We start from the raw sequence: 16,587 nt of genomic DNA on the forward strand, positions 1-16,587 counted from the left end.
ATTGCTCTAAAATACATCCCAGAACATCTATAACCCCATGGCTTCTTAGGCCCTGGCTTATTTGAGTTATTTCCTAAGTGGTTATTATTGTGCTGTCTTGGTCAGGAAAGATGTGTTGAGAGGATGCAAGGAAAATTAAGCTGAACAGCAACACAATCTATTTTGTTAATCATAATTTCTGTTTAAGTCATCATTGGTTGAAAAGATTGTGGAAAAAGAAAAAAAATCTTTAAAACACACTTCAGAGCATATAGGGAGTTATGGCTTCTCGAAAACACTGAAGAGTAAGGCAAAATGAGAGAAAAGGAAGAAAAAGGTAGTGTGAATAGTATGGGGGGCCCAAGATGGAGGAAAATAGGGTAGACGGGAAGGTGTGGGGGTGGTGGTGGTGGTGCTGAAACAGTAGGTCTAGGATGCCATTTCAACCAAGTCTAGACTTGTACATAAATTTGATGCAGTGTATCATTGTTACAACTAAATGCCAGTAACCATATATATCCCTTTGTGAGATGGTCCAACATAATGTGGTACACAGCCTGTTGTAAGGAAAGAGTACTGTAGCTACAGGTCAGTCTGTGTGCACTACTACTAAAACTTTGCAGTATAAACTAAAATGTTGCTTAGGAAGGGTGGCAGTGACAAGGAAATACGTAGACTTGAAGTTCTCAGGGGGCCCCAACTTGACATCTGCTGGGGGCCCTTAAAATGGTAACACCGGCCCTGATTACAGGTGCATTTAGATATTTAGACATGATCAGTATACACACAAATTACAACTGGCATGTTTTTACAATGGTATGCAGCACATCAACAGTTACATTGGAGAGAACAAACAAGAAAATATTAATTTAAAAAATAAAGGTAATTAATAGATTTGTTGTGTACAGGTGAAATTTGGAACATAGGTAGAATACATACATAGTACATAGATTGTACATTAGCCAGTGTTTGTGAGTTGTTCCATCTTTCGGCTTTTCCCAGTTAGGGGTCGCCACAGCGGAACTCCGGTCCGCTAATGACTAGCAGTAGATTTTTACATGCCGAGTTGCTGGCCCTGACGCACAACCTTCAACGAAGGTTTGTGAGTAAGAGTGAAAATTATTATCAAGTCCTCTAGGATTAGTATGTGTACCTTTCACTAGCCTGGGGAGCAGTCATGGCACTGCCAACTTTGCTTGAGATGTTGCCTAATGAGTTATCAAAAAGTACTAGCGGGAAATGCATGCTGATGAAAAATGTTTTATTAAGTTTCTGTAACACTGCAATAGAATGTGTACATGTTTGCCTCATATTTTTGATCTGTTCCTCAAAAATGTTGATTCTCTGGCAAATCACGGAGGACTGTAGTCACTAAATAATGATACATTCCATTTCAGACTTTATATCCTTCAGAAAATACATGCTAAAACAAACCCTGTAATTCTAGATAGGTTACTGACCTAGGGGAAACAAGTCTACATACCCAGCAGGGCTGCTACGGCAAACTCTGCCCTGTGCCTAGACTGCACATCCTGCTTGTAATATTTATCATTTGTATAAGCAAGCCTATCTACGCGAGTGCAAAAGAGTGAAACTCTCAAACTAATACCAGCAAACTGTATGCCTTCTAGTTTATAAGAGCAATATTTAAAATCTGTCCCTGTTTTTTTGGCCCTTGTACACCTATTATGTTTGGCTTTGTCCATATTCCTTCTTTCCCAGAAAGTTGTAGCCAATTTGCAAGCAATTTGTAAGCAGTCATACAAAAAGAAAAACTTGTCAGTTTACTGTTTTCTCAGCCTGATAAAACACCCGCAGTTTTGAATTTCAGTATAACTGAAATTGTTTGACAGTCTCTGCACCAGTTGCTTACAGTACATCTTTGCTATTGTTTTTTTCTGTACTTAATCATTCTGTTATCTATGCACATGCAAGTATTTTCATGGCCGACCAAAGTTCTGAAACTTTATCTATCCCTTCCACTACATTTGCTCCTGGATACTACCAATCTTAACCTTAAGCAAACAAATGAGTCTTAACCAACACTTGCGGATATAATACACAACAGAAATCAGCCATCAGTTTGCATTTCTAACGTGTAGTAAACAGACTACTGCTACACGTACATAAAATTGTTGCTTTGAAACATTGCAACATTTGAAGACTTCTTGAAAAGCCATCGATTTTAGTGTGATAACAAACATAAATCAAGTCCTTCTCTCTACAGTTTGAGTTGGCATTAGGCCAGTCATATGCATACTATTAAACAACCCAACCTTTATAGTCCCAAATGTGGAAAAATATTTTTCTAAACAGTGAAAATACATGCTAATGTATATCCTGTTATTCCAGCAGCTTTCTAATTTTATAAGGGTGACATTTAAAATCTATCCCTCTTTCTGGGCCTTTCTTCTCCCATTCTAGGTTTTACATACATACAGATATTTCAAGCATGGGAAATAATGCCCTTCTAGCCTGCCAATATACCAAAACAGTTGTTCCCATAATAAGTTTCGGACTGTTCTTAAAAATATCTATACTAGTGCTTGCTGTAGTATAATTTGATACTCTATTCCATACATCAGCTGTTCTCTTAGAGAATCAGTTAGTATGTTTCTCATTCCTCTAGAATCTTCTACATAGATTGCCTGATGACTCGCTAGTACTTTTTGATAACTCCAAACATTCCTAGAGGTAGTTGTCTCTAAATGCCCTATATACCTAAATAAGGTCTACTGTTAAATATCTGAGACACTGTACAAGTTCAGATATTTTAGTCCTGCACAGTAATTTACATTTTCACTTCCATTGATGCTCTTGGCACATGTCCATTGGACAGAGTTCACTCATGCTTTTTTTATAAGGTTTCTATATAGTTATTCCATACTCAAGTCTGGGTCTAATGTAACTAACAGTGACTTCATATCTGATTTCCTTGACTTTTATAAACATTTTTAAACAAGCTATAGTTCTATAACTATCATTAACTAATTGATTGATATAATTAGTAAAACAAACCTGGAACTACCCATCTACAATATCATACATACCTTAGTCCTAAAACGTATCTATAGTTTCAATCACCATGTACTGTTTTAAATATTAACCATTCAGTTTATGTCTCCCAATCTCATAAGCTTAATTTTTGAAGTAATTATCAGCTGCCCTTTGCCCAAAACATCACTTTATACAAGTTATTCTGCAGACATGCATGCCCGATCTGTAACACATGTAATTGGCTTATTCATTTTTAAGTCATTTGCAATAATTAACTACTTTACAGTTTTTTGAGCAGTAAAAAAATGTGTATTTTATATATATATATATATATATATATATATATATATATATATATATATATATATATATACACACACACACACACACACACACACACCTTGCAGCCGTCCTCTCTCTGCACTGCAAAGTGGTAATTCCAGATTTATTTAATCCCAGTTAGGGCACAGGTTAATTTTCATGGGCTGGTTTACTGCTTGCTGTAGGGAATGTGTTGGAAAGGAGTGTGTGAAAAAAAAATGACCGGAAATGTCTTGAGTCCTGATTCCTAATTCCTGTCTGGTCTTAAAAAAGAAGCAAGCTGATTAGAAAAAGTGCAGAACAGAATGTGACTTGCGTGTGCTGAAGATAGGGCAAATTGCAGTACCCAACCAAATTTTAGGAGACTGTCCTGTGCAGTGCCAAACACACTCGGTCTGAGAATGCAGAAGCATTTTAGTGCAAGTTGATTTAGTACAAACTGTACTAAAATGCAAAAGAGAGAGCCATGCACATCACAAGACTGCAATGAAAAGGAGTTGTTCAGCTTTTCACTTAAATCGTCTTCTGCGGAACTCCAAAAGTTACGATCAGGCAGGCAGCAGAAAGAACTAGGAGACTGACTGCAGCTGTATTTAACAGGGATTAAGCAGCCAATCAAAACCACTTGCAGCCAATAACAAGTTAAAAAAAAAAATCAAGAGTCAGTGTTGTTGATTGGTCCAGTCATTCACCACTCCCCACCACATTCTTAACTTTGGGCATGTCGTGAGTGCAGTGACCAATCACATTTTTACCCCTCCCCCCAAGCAGCAAGCAGGACTAAAAGAAAAGTGATAGTAACTGTCCTGGTTGGCTGAGTACGAAAAGGTTATTGTTGTGGAAAGGAGGACTTTTGGGACATCTTTTAGGACTTTTTTTTCTACCGGTTTGCTACCCCCTGGCTTGTCAAAGTGTACACTATAATGCAAGTAGCATATGCTTACCGATGTCCTTGCGCTGAAAGTTTAGACCTGGTGACTACCAGACAGAAGTCATTGCACAGCAATATGCTGGACTTGGAGATGTGTACTACAACAGAGTTTTGTTAGTTTACTATGGTAAGGTCGATCCAGATTCCATCAAATGATAGAATCACTGACCTACATCCATGAAAGTAACAATGTCAAAGTCCGACATTATCAAAATACATCTCGACTTCGACCTCAGAACGGGCTGTAATGTGGGTCAAGATGGGGGCAAAATGTGTACTTCGATAATGTCAGGTTCAACACTGTCACCATTCGGCCTCCAGACTTCGATACAGTGGATTCTTTGGAAGCCGGATCATCCTTACCATAGTAAACCATTTTGTCATTCCAGTTTGCAGGCATAGACAGGAACAGCAAATGATGCACTCAAGTTCTAAAGTAAGGCATTAACTCTAGTGGTATACAAGCTTTTAATATGGTTTAGTCATTCTGAATAAAATGCTACTGTATTTAGTTAAAACAGTAATGTGTGTGTGTGTGTGTGTGTGTGTGTGTGTGTGTGTGTGTGTGTGTGTGTGTGTGTGTGTATGTTTTAAAGAGTATAATTAATTTATTGAGATAGAAAGAGACTTTGAATGATGTCGGCATATTTTAATCATTTGTTTTTGTTTGTTTTACTTGTAGGGATCCAAATAAGCCAGTCCCTCAGGACACCAAGTTCATCCACACAAAAGCAAATCGTTTTGAAGAAGTGGCTTGGTCAAAGTATAGCCCAAGAGATCAGTTGTACTTGCACATCGGGCTGAAGCCTCGAGTCCGAGACCACTACCGTGCCACCAAGGTGGCCTTCTGGAAACACTTAGTCCCTCATCTTTATAATCTGAATGACATGTTTCACTACACCTCCTCCACTACCACTAAGGTACCCGACACTACACAGAATTCTCATGCTACAAGGCATCCTGTAGGCAAAACCTGGCCCACAACCAAGCGACCACCAATCTCAACAGCCTACCCAAATGAGAACTCGAAGGAGAACTGGAACACAGATCCAGACACATTGGCAATTGAAAATCCACGAGATTACTCTACAGAGCTCAGTGTCACAATTGCAGTTGGGGCTTCACTGCTTTTCTTGAATGTTCTGGCATTTGCTGCCCTCTACTACAGGAAGGACAAAAAGCGACAGGACACTCACCGACAGCCAAGTCCACAGCGTAATACTGCCAGTGACATTGCACATGCCCAGGAGGAAGAGATCACCTCACTGCAGATGAATCAGACCCACCATGACTGTGAATCCATTCAGGCACATGACACATTACGACTCACCTCTCTCCCCGATTATACACTTACATTGCGACGATCTCCAGATGATATCCCCCTTATGACGCCCAACACTATTACAATGATTCCCAACTCTCTTGTGGGAATGCAGAACCTTCATCCATACAATACCTTTGCTGCTGGTTTCAACAGTACAGGCCTTCCTCATTCACATTCAACTACCCGGGTATAGCTTTAAGGTGCAGATACTGAAACTCAAACAAAGATCAGCCTGCTATGTAGAGCAACGGTGATCAAGGGATGGAAAGTGCCAGAATTTGTATGAGTAAGCTGTTTTAAAAAGTTTAATAAAATAATTACATCTACAAAGGAACAGTACGGAAATGAGGGCTGAGCCATTAAGAAAATGATATCATTGTTTGCTTGGGGTGCTTCAGGATAACTCCATGACTTTGAGAGAACCTGTGCAACTAGGCCTCATCAGATGAGTTAAATGAAGAAGTCTCTGAGAAATGAACAGAGAAAGTGATTTTTTTTTCTCTGCACTGTTTTGGAAATGGGGAGGTGGGACTATGGCCTGGATTGTTCAAAAGAATGAAGTCTCCTACCTCCCCTCCCACCTCCCCTCCCACATCAAGGACAGAGGATCCTGTGCTTGGTTTGTCTGTGTGTTCAAATAAATGTACAGGCAAGCATGCATCTTGAGGAATAACTGGGAGGTTTTCAGTTTCATTTTTTGCATTTTTAATGCCTTACAGTCACAGTATGTGTTGTGCAGACACTGTTCACTTCTGCTCACAGGAAACAGAAACGTGTTCTTTTGGAAATTTTTGTTTATTTTTACATGACAGGTGAGGAAATAAAACGTATGCAGATCAGGAGTTTGAGATCTGGGAATGTTTTCAACAGGTTAATATGCTTTCCTTTATTATTTGAGGAAGTTCAATTCACTGTTCTATTGATGGGGACAATCTACCACACCTGTCTTTACCATCATGGACTCTGTAACTAAATGTATGTCGTTTTCTTTTACATTTTTGGAGGGGTGGGGGGTTTGAGGGAGAGGTAGAAATATAAGGAAGATAAAATTTACACTAAAGATTATGCGTTTGTAGAAACTTTGTATAAAACAAGACTCAGTAATACTATTAATAACAGCCTTTTAATTATTTTTATTTCATTAAGTTTAGAAATTCAGCAGCTTCTCCATCAATTCTGTGAGTAGTTGAACAGATATATTGCTTCTAATTGCTCATGTTTTGAGGGAGAAATCATAAACAAGATCAATATATCCATTTTTGTTTGATTTTTGGAAGCTGGGATGCTATCATATTGTATGTTTTGTTGACTAACTGATATGAATTCCTCCCATTTCTTGTAAAACATTTTAACAAAAGAGGTTGATTTCTGTGAGTCATGCCTTACAACCTTATACCTTTTAGCTGTTGTGTATTATGAAGGGATTTATTTTGCTACCAAGTTGCTTGATGTGTGATAAAAGATGACCGCTAACACAATTAGACTATCTTTATTTTTAAAATAAATTTGATACCTGTACATATTTTTGCACACCTTTACCATGATATAGTCAAGATGGTTCTGGTGTTCAGTTGAAACCACATGGCACAAGGAGTCAGTGTTACACTGTTAGAGTACCTGTAACTATACTGCACCAAATCTGTATGAAATCTCCTCAAAACATGAGGAGACACAAACTATATGCCAGAGGCTGTGCACTGGGATGTGTTTTAACCCAGATAAGAGAGATAAATGCAATTCAGTATCATTCAGTCATGCTCTTTCAGTTCCAAATAAACAGCCATCTACAGCCTAGCAACTTCCAAGAAAACAGTCTCTACAGAATTATCATCAGGAGATGACCATAGGGGAAAAAACACAGTTAAGTTGCTGCTGTTTCTTTGGATGGTCACATATTCATTAACTGTCCAACCTGAATTTTTATGTTATTAGTTTTCATAAAACATACTGTCAGTTCATTTAAATGCATTCAGTCGGTGGAAGAGGAAAAAACAAATCAAAAGTACAGGGTAAAAAAAATCATAGCAATAAGATGGGTACCATGTTTTAGTAAAATAATTAGATTATAAGAAAATTGTTCCAAGCTTAAGAATGACATCCATTAAACCGCTGTGCAACTGTTAATGTACTGCAGGCAAAGATACTCAAAAAGTGGGTTAAAGATTGATGAGACGTTAGAGCAATAAACTGGGCGCTGTTTAAAATTTAACTTGCCACTGAAGTGAGCACTGATCGCTATGTATATAGAACATGTGCTGACCTTTCCTGGGCAGAAGACACATTGTTTTGCTGGTAGTTTACCTATAGTTTGTCTGTTTAACAAATGGAAACATTGTGCCTACTATTAGTGCCAGTTTGGCTTTACAATTCTATGTCAACATCTAAATTCGGAAGCGTGACCAAATGCACACATGGTTGTGCGTATATTTCCCACACTCTCCACATCTGCAGTAATAGGAGATAGAAGGAGTGAGGGAGTGCATTAGTTGGAATGATTTTCAAAATGGATGAAAGGAACTGCTGAACTGAAGTCGTAGAAGAAAATGCTGAAAGTGGTGAAGTGCATTTGGCAGGAGAGCATGTATCTCATGTTTTAGGCACGTTGATTGAGTACCTTAGTATTTGCAACTGTGATCTGCAGAATGGTCTGATGAAAACAGAGCCTCCACTTACAACCATACCTTTTGGTAGTGTAATTACAGAGATTTTTCATATTCACAGCAGTAACAGAATATGTACAGTCAAGAATGATAATGTAGAATGAAGTCTCTGATAAGTTCTGAGGTGTGAATGTCCATTTTCCACTTCAGGACAGTGAGTATTTCATTCTTTGACCACTTAAAGTGATCATCTTTAGTTTGCATTTCCTTTGAGCAGGTGTTACTTGCTGGCCCTTAACATGTGTTTTGCAGCATGGTCAAAGAATGCAAAAAATAAAAAGAAAGCATAAAATTTATAGAAGCAGTTGTTTGTTAATGAGTAGATATTACTGAAGAAATATTTTTTGTCTTCGTATGCCTTTTGTCTGTGGTATCAAAAAGAGCACTGTGCTTGAATAACAGCTGAAATCACTATAAAATGATACCCCCTTTCCATACAAGAAATACCCAGATAAAGGAGCATGAATGCATATATGGAGAGAGTTCTTAAAATGGAATATTTGTAGCAAGCATGTTGGAGTCCAAGTTCTACAATGAGAAATGTTCCTTAAAATTCTCCCATTGAAATTTTATATGGAGATACAAATTCGTTGGAATTAAGCTAGATTCTTCCTTTCCAACAACTGACCAACAGTCCTGTAGATAACATCCTGTCTGGTAGAAAATGATTTGCAAATTATGCCATAATCAGCATGAGCTGCAAATGGCATCAATCATTTGCTGGACAAAGGTTACATTTCCAAGTTCGAGAGACAGTTTATGTCTGTGTTTTACAGCAGTCAATTAAAAGGGTGCCATCTTTTTTGTAATCTCATTTGAAGCAACACTGAAGATGTTTACCGTTTCAGTTATTTCCGCACTGATAGCCATTTATCCTGCAGCAGGTAGTTACCAGTGCAGGCTGACTGCTATAAGAGACAAAAAGGAAGAGATTTTCACCCAGGAGGAATGAACATCAACAAAAGGTTTTCCATAGTGGTGCAGCAGTGTAAACGAGAAAGTGGTGCCCCTGGTTAACATGTTACACATTTTGAAAGTATGACGCAAGATCTGTAACTTTTCAAATGGAATAGTCTGGAAGCTATGGGATGAGAAGGTTAGTAGTACACCTAGGAAGCCACTTAGAAGCTATGGCTTACATGATATGCAAAGAAGGGATAAAAGGCTAGGAAACAAGCATTCTCTCCTGTAAACTAAGGGATTTGCAGAGATTTTGGAGAGATGAAAGCACACACTCCTCATATCTCTCAACATCCCTCACTGACTTAAATGTTAGCTCTTTTCCTCTTAATTCCTCCTAAAGCTAGTGAATTCTGGAGAAAAGATTGTGCAGTACACTTAATAAAGTATGCCAATAATTAATATAAACATATTTTACTTTAGAAAATGTATATTAATTTGTATATGTGTTATTTTGTCAATGCTCCCAGATAAATAGGATTAATATTTCACAAGTGCCCCCAATTGTCACAGATTATGAATGGATTTATACTGGATTTGTTTGTGATTTGTTAATAGCTGTGGCAATCCTGCATACCAGGTGATTGTAGCTTTGCACTGGATTCATCTGCCCAAGCAGCAGTCAGAAATGATGCATTGAAATGCTCTGGGGTAAAAGTAGAACAAGTTGGTTAGCTTGTATAGGTATGCTGAGAAGTGCAAAGTAAAAAAGTATAGCAGCCACTGAAAGCCAGGGATTTGTAAGATGTTTAAGATTTTGTTGAAGAACAAATGATTGTGTGATAACCAGTAGACACAGGCTGTCCCTAACATGACCCAGCTGAAGTGGAGTAGAGGTTAGTTGAATACAAACATCACTGGTAGCTTTAGTTTGGTCAAACCTTACAGACCCCCAAATTAGAGTGGCCACTCCATATGTAGCACATAACTGCACTAACATAATCTGTCCAGTCTGAAATGCCATCTGTAGTTAAACTCTCTGATTTTGAAGGAAGCAGTAACCCACCAATTGTGTAAGTGGCACAACAGGTAGCACACTTCCTTTGGTACTGGAAAATCTGAAAACAGTGGGTTCTGTCCCACCACAGGTACTTTGATTATATTTTTCAATACTGACACTGCAATACAACATTATGGGGGAGCTGCACTCTGGGCAATGCTGTCATTTGGCTGAGACATTAAAACAAAGGCATATCTGCCTGAGAATTGCATGCTACTTATCAAAACATAAATAAAAAAGTCCCCCGGTGCTATGCTCCGATTTCACCTAGTCAGACTGAGTACCACCTCTAGTCTTCTGTGAAAAGTGAACACTGGCACAGGGAGACAAACCTGACCAACAAAGAGTAAATAAATGAGACTAACAAGTATATGCTCTCTCCTTTGGCTGCCAAAGTAATAAAGTAGGTGAAGTATCAAGTCCATCCTAATGGTTGGAGAGGGACTTCAGAAGAGCCAAAAGGGCTTTACAGATACAGATAATTCTTACTTCTGTTTCAACCTGAAGTAAACTATATACACTAATGGGCTTTTCCTCATGTGGAAGTTATTTTATTTAACTAACTGCTAACATACTACAATTTATTTAATATAAGTGAATTATTTATGGGTTACAAATGATATGCAATATAGCAAATACCTACAAATGAGGCAAGTTTTCATTTAAAATGTAATTTTTCAGAAACTTTTCTCCACTGCTAGCAATGCTAAAGATCTCAGTTTTACTTGATGAATTACAAATATGTACAATTAATTTTGGCTTCATTTTGGTTGAATGAATCACAACTCATCACAAACAGAACTCAAACTGACATGTTATTTATCCTACGTTTTCCAGAAAAGTACCAACCTGCACCCCCAATTTCAAGGGGCAAGGCCACCACACCCCTAAACTTATATGTACCAATTCCACATTGGCACCAACTCGAAGTGAGAAATTTCCTTTCATGTGCTGATCAGCATCTAAGTTAGTATATGAGGATGCAAAATATTTTCTGTCTCTGCTATGTTTGATCAAATGTAAACTACTCCAAACAGCAATACTCAGTTGCAATTACATGAAAGCAACAGCTTGAGTGCACAAAGCTCCTAAACACATGTATGTGAAGCTGCTTTTCTGGAACTGCAGCCAATTAAAATAAAATTCCAAGCAACCATTTTTTCTTTTTCTTTTAAACCATACCTGCCATGTCGAAGGGGAAGCTTCTCACATTCCCATACCTCTGTTTTTCAATGTTGCTGCTTGGAGAGCAAACAAAGAAAAAAATTGCTCTTTTTCTAAGGTTCTGTGATCTGAGCTCGCATGCTGATGAATATTTTGAGCCCACACAACGTATTCCTATAGGAAGCACTTCAAGTACTGATTGTCAAAGACACGACTAAGAGTGACACAAGAAACCCACATGGAGTACTTGAATAAACATGTATTTTATGTATAACAAAATTTTTTTCAGTAACAGGGAGCCCAAATTCCTTGCCCTCAAATGGAATACATTATAGTAACAGATTTCTTTAAGTCACAATAAAAGGGAAGATGGCAGTGAAAAGTCATGATTAACTAATTACCATTTAAAGGAAGAAAACAATACATGCAGTATTAGTAATAATATAATAATGTTACAATGTAATAGTATTATTATATTAATAAAATAATAATAATGATGATACAATGTAATACTATCAGGATTTAATTCCCTGGGCTACCACTGCAGTTATACAGCAAGGTGAATTTTAATTAATGCATAACACTATATGTTGACAAATCAGGAATAAGGTAGCAGTGCCAGCTGAGTGTAAGAATTACAAAGGCAGACAGCATTCATTTATGCAGGAGGCTGTCCTGCACACGTTTTTCAACAGATAAACTTGCAATGAACCTGGAAGAATTTCTCTGTATTCCTGGAGTGCAGGGCTTCACCAAGTGCATTCATAAAAGGTAACAGTAAGAGTTTAACTCACTTGAGTTGTACTGCACCTAAGAAAATACAAAATGCACTGCAGGAGTCACCAGCAATAATGCAATCATGCATTTTATGTCTATATGGTTAACAACCAGAACCACTGGATAACATGGTAGCACAGTGGCTCAGCTACTGAATAACATGTTGACTCAGCGATTAAGGTCTCTACTTCAGAGCAGTAAGGACTACAGTTCAATCCTGATGTCTGATCATTATCTGTAGAAATTCATGCTTTGCCTGTATTTTGATAGTTTGCAGCCTCCCAAAATAAAATGACTAACTGGCCATTCTACATTCTAAATACACACTACATTTGCCCATTCCCTTGTGACCTGTGTCATGACTGAAAATATGTCAAGCAGGACAGGTTATCTTTCCAAGTTTTTAAAAAAAAAAGCATACACGTTGTATGCTGCTATAATACACAAGACAGTATTCTAATTTGATTTAACTATGGTAGGGCTTGTATAATTAGTATGGTGTCACTAAAATTCATTATTAAGGCAAGCACCATCTGAAATGTTGGTATGCAAAAGGACTGCTTAGAATTATGCAGCACTAGTTTTTAAGGACTTAAAGAAATAGGAACCATTCACCTAAAAGTGAGGCACAACGAAAACAGCATGTTACACTTCAGTATAGGACTGCATTAAGGAGTCACCAGTGAGATAACTTATAAGCATTATTTGCAATACTGGACAATCAAGAAACAGGATTTAAGACAATACAATTAATATTTCTGTAAAATGATGGGTTGTGCTTGACAAAATAATATATTCCTTCAGGTACTGAACAGTTGAAAGGTTTATTGTTGAATGTGTGCTGTTGAACAACTGACCCATTTTTATGATGGTCTCTTGGCCTGACAGGCATATCACAGTTTTAGATGTTATGTTTATTAAACTGCTGTATTATTAAAATGAATCAAGAGCAGTCCAAGTGAGACAAGAGTTGGGCTAACTTTAACCATTCATGCTCTGGCTTAAGGTGGGTAGCCTAGCCAGATGAGACAGTTCCTTACCTTTTTTTACTGGAAAGGTATAGAAATGCCATCTATCCACTGGCTTAAAATACAGGCAAGCTCACTATCTTTAGCCAGCATGTCACAATACTTTCTGTATGTTGCAGCAAATGAAGCTTTTTTTCAGTTCTTGTATATTTTTTTCTTTTTTAAACTCAAGTGTGCCGTGTGCCAAATTTAGAACCAGCAAACTTGATAAAAAGGAACAAAAACAAACCAGTGTCTGTGTTTTTATTCATTTTCTTGCACTCATGTCTGTACACATTTCTCTTCATACTTTAGTTCAAAGAAACAGAACACTAAATCTTTATGCCTGTTGTAAAATATCCAGGTAATCAGTGTAAGATCTGACAGAAAAATAATCAAGGCCACATCTTAAAGTTGTATGAGAATAACATGACAATATAGCAAAATTCTTTTTTCACAGGTAGAAATTCTCAAACATCCACATGTGAGTGTAAAACTGATTTTACAGCTTTTACTAACAGCTTTTGATACAGATTTACTGCCATTCCAAGCATATATTTTAGGACTGTCAAGAATAAAAGGAAGACTCAGTAAATAGAGTGTTAAATAAATCAGCTGGGAACAGCACAATAAAGTAAAAGAAAATGTTGTGTAAATTCCAGGATCTTAATTTGTGCCTATGCTGACTGAGTTCATAGTCTAAAGTACCCCAAAAGCATAACATTTCCACAGAACATACCTCTGAATATCTTAGCACAAGAGATCTGGAAATAGCCAGCAGTAATGGGGGACAAAGACCTAAAATGGGGGAATGGGAGAACATTTTAAATATTACTCTGACAAACCTGGAAACTCGCTAGAATAATACGTTTTGCATTAGCATACACTTTCTAAATGACGTGAAGTTTGAAACTCAAATGTCTGTTGTAATTTAATGATTTAAATTCTCAATGATTTGCCAGAAAACCACCAAACTTATGAGCAACAGATGCCCAAAGTGGGGCAAAAATCTGGGATATTATAAGAAATGTTGGGTACCCAAGAGGTATGCTTCTGAAAAGAGGATGAAGAAAGCCCAGAACTAATCATCTCAGTTTCTAGCCATTAATATTTTGATGGGTTATAATTTAGATAACTGCAATATAACTCAGTAATTAAAACTTTACCTTTTCTTGTTTCAAGGAAAACAGTCAGCGTGTTCATGTATTCTTTACATGTCTATACTGCTCACGCTTCTAATTTAGCTTTATTGAAAGATTTAGAAAGCAGAAATTTGTGAATAATGTCATTCTTCCTTATGGGATGCACTGATTTCCAATATAAAAATGATGCTGCATTATTTGATATTATATTTTTGGTATAATGTATATACTGATACTCATTTAGTTTTCAATTGCCAGGCCTGCAGCTCAGGTTATTCCACAGTATACAAGCATCCATTTTGACTATACATATAGGGTGACAAGAAGCATTTTTCAAGAAAAAGTGACCAGCAAAATAAAGTTTATTTCAAGGAATACTGAAATATTTTCACACATGTTACAAGACAGTGGCAGCATACTTTGCTTTTAAACAAGCAGAGCAAATTTACTGACTTCCTCAGAATGATTGCTTGTGTAGTTATTTTTGAGACAGGCTTAGTAAAGAAATAAAAAATCTTGTTACAGTAAATGATTGATTGACTGGTTAATTTTCATTTTTTGATCATGAAGAAGGACAAATATTTTGACTGTTTTTTAGCCTTAACTCAAAAACAGCAGACAGAGAGTTTAAGGAATTTAAACAACACAAACAAACAAATTTGTTCGAAGTAATATTTAATGGCAAACTAGTTACAGCAGTATTTGGCTGCAGGAGAAGGCATGTATGATGAAAGATAAGCTTGAAGTATTTATAAAAGGGAATTTATAATTAATATTCTAACAAAAGTGTATTCATTCTCATAGTATTCATTATTGATCCATCCAGAGGACTATAGATAACTTCAGTATTTAATCCAGCATTTCTACATTCCCGGAGAAGTCATTTCAGCCATGACCACTTCAGTTAACATCAAGAAGTAAAGAGTGCTGAAACATTCTCTAAAGCACCAATATAAATAATTATTGCTGAGGAAGGTGGTAATTTTATACAGGAATTCAATGAAAATAAAATGCAAGTTCTAAATATTGGTTTGTAGTTGAATCTAAGTGACTCAAAATCCTTTCACAACAGTTCAACCAAATTCACAGCATCATATTCTTCTAGCAGAGTCCAGGTTTCAAACAGTGGCCATTAAAAAGCTATGACTTCTGTCACATTATGTTTTTTTCCTGGTGAATTGCCTGTTACTGGTACCTAAATGGATGCAAACTCATTGCACCTCTCACTGCATTTCTCTGAAGTATGCATTTAGCTCTTAAGTACAAACCAGCATTTTTAAAACAGGAAAAGACAATGTTCAAAAATGCAAATAATCTTTTTACACGTTCATATGAGACAGTCAATCACAGGGATCTTTATGAGCCTAGACACTGCAGTTTATGTGCTGCTACTTTCCATAAGGGAGTGAAGAGGCTGAACTGGGATTAAAGTACAGTTACCCATTCAATTATCTAAATTAGATTTGAAGAGAACTAGGGATTTGCTTTGTCTGGCATAGAGTAGAAACTTATTGCGGAGCAGCAGAAAACTTTGGGATATATGTCTATATCCATCATAGGCAGAGGTCCAGTTTATATCATGGTATAAATGTAGGTCACTTAAGTAGGTATTTGTACTGTTTGCAGTTTTGTAAACATGAAGCAAGCTTAGCAGGGTTATTTGCCACTTTGTAAGCCAGGCAAAGATCACTATGGAGAAGGTGATATGAGAGAGTAACAGTGGCACAGCATTAAAAGCCATATGTAGCTTAAGGTGCCCATACTTTTGATTTTAGTTTAGGAAATGCTGAATTTCTTCTAGATGAGGCATGAGGCTGGACAGATATATGACAAAGATACAATTTCTTGGACCTGGTGGACATTTTTTTATGATTAACTGGGCTAGGTAGAAAAATCTTCCAAGTGCAGCTGGTTATACCTCTCAACCTGGAAACATCAACAATCTGGACAAAGGCCCATGAAAAGTAGGTACAACTGGCCAAAAATCTGCATGATGATTAACATACAATTTGCATACATAATTATGTCGCCCACCCCTTCCAGTTTAATTGTGGGATACAAACATTCAAATGCAAATTGAAGAACAGACAAAATATTAAACCTTGTATACATGTGCATGTATATACATATATATTTTTACACACACATGCACAGTACACACATTCATGCATTGCATGCACACATGGATACATACACATGCATGCACACACACACACTTACAAGTGCTCATAGTCAGCCATGGCCACCGCAGCACACACACACACACGTAAAATTGGAAGAGTATGTTTCTCAAGAATTCTTAGGCATGGGAATTTTATAATGCAG

General features: G+C 37.1%; 1 protein-coding gene across 4 annotated transcripts in view; it reads left to right on the top strand.

Annotated features, from left to right (window-relative positions):
* The window catches only part of LOC122789918 (neuroligin-3-like), a 1,591,643-nt gene extending 1,578,274 nt beyond the window's left edge, over positions 1 to 13,369 (top strand). For all 4 annotated transcript variants that reach the window (XM_044057375.1, XM_044057377.1, XM_044057378.1 and 1 more), the window contains one exon: positions 4,911 to 13,369. In XM_044057375.1, the coding sequence (XP_043913310.1) occupies positions 4,911 to 5,745 (835 nt within the window). In that variant the 3' untranslated portion in view covers positions 5,746 to 13,369. The remainder of the gene's footprint in view (positions 1 to 4,910) is intronic.
* Positions 13,370 to 16,587: the final 3,218 nt, after the last annotated feature.

Source organism: Protopterus annectens, chromosome 15.part0 (genome assembly GCF_019279795.1).
Source record: "Protopterus annectens isolate FY-2018-M chromosome 15.part0, PAN1.0, whole genome shotgun sequence".
Classification (NCBI taxonomy): domain Eukaryota; kingdom Metazoa; phylum Chordata; order Ceratodontiformes; family Protopteridae; genus Protopterus; species Protopterus annectens.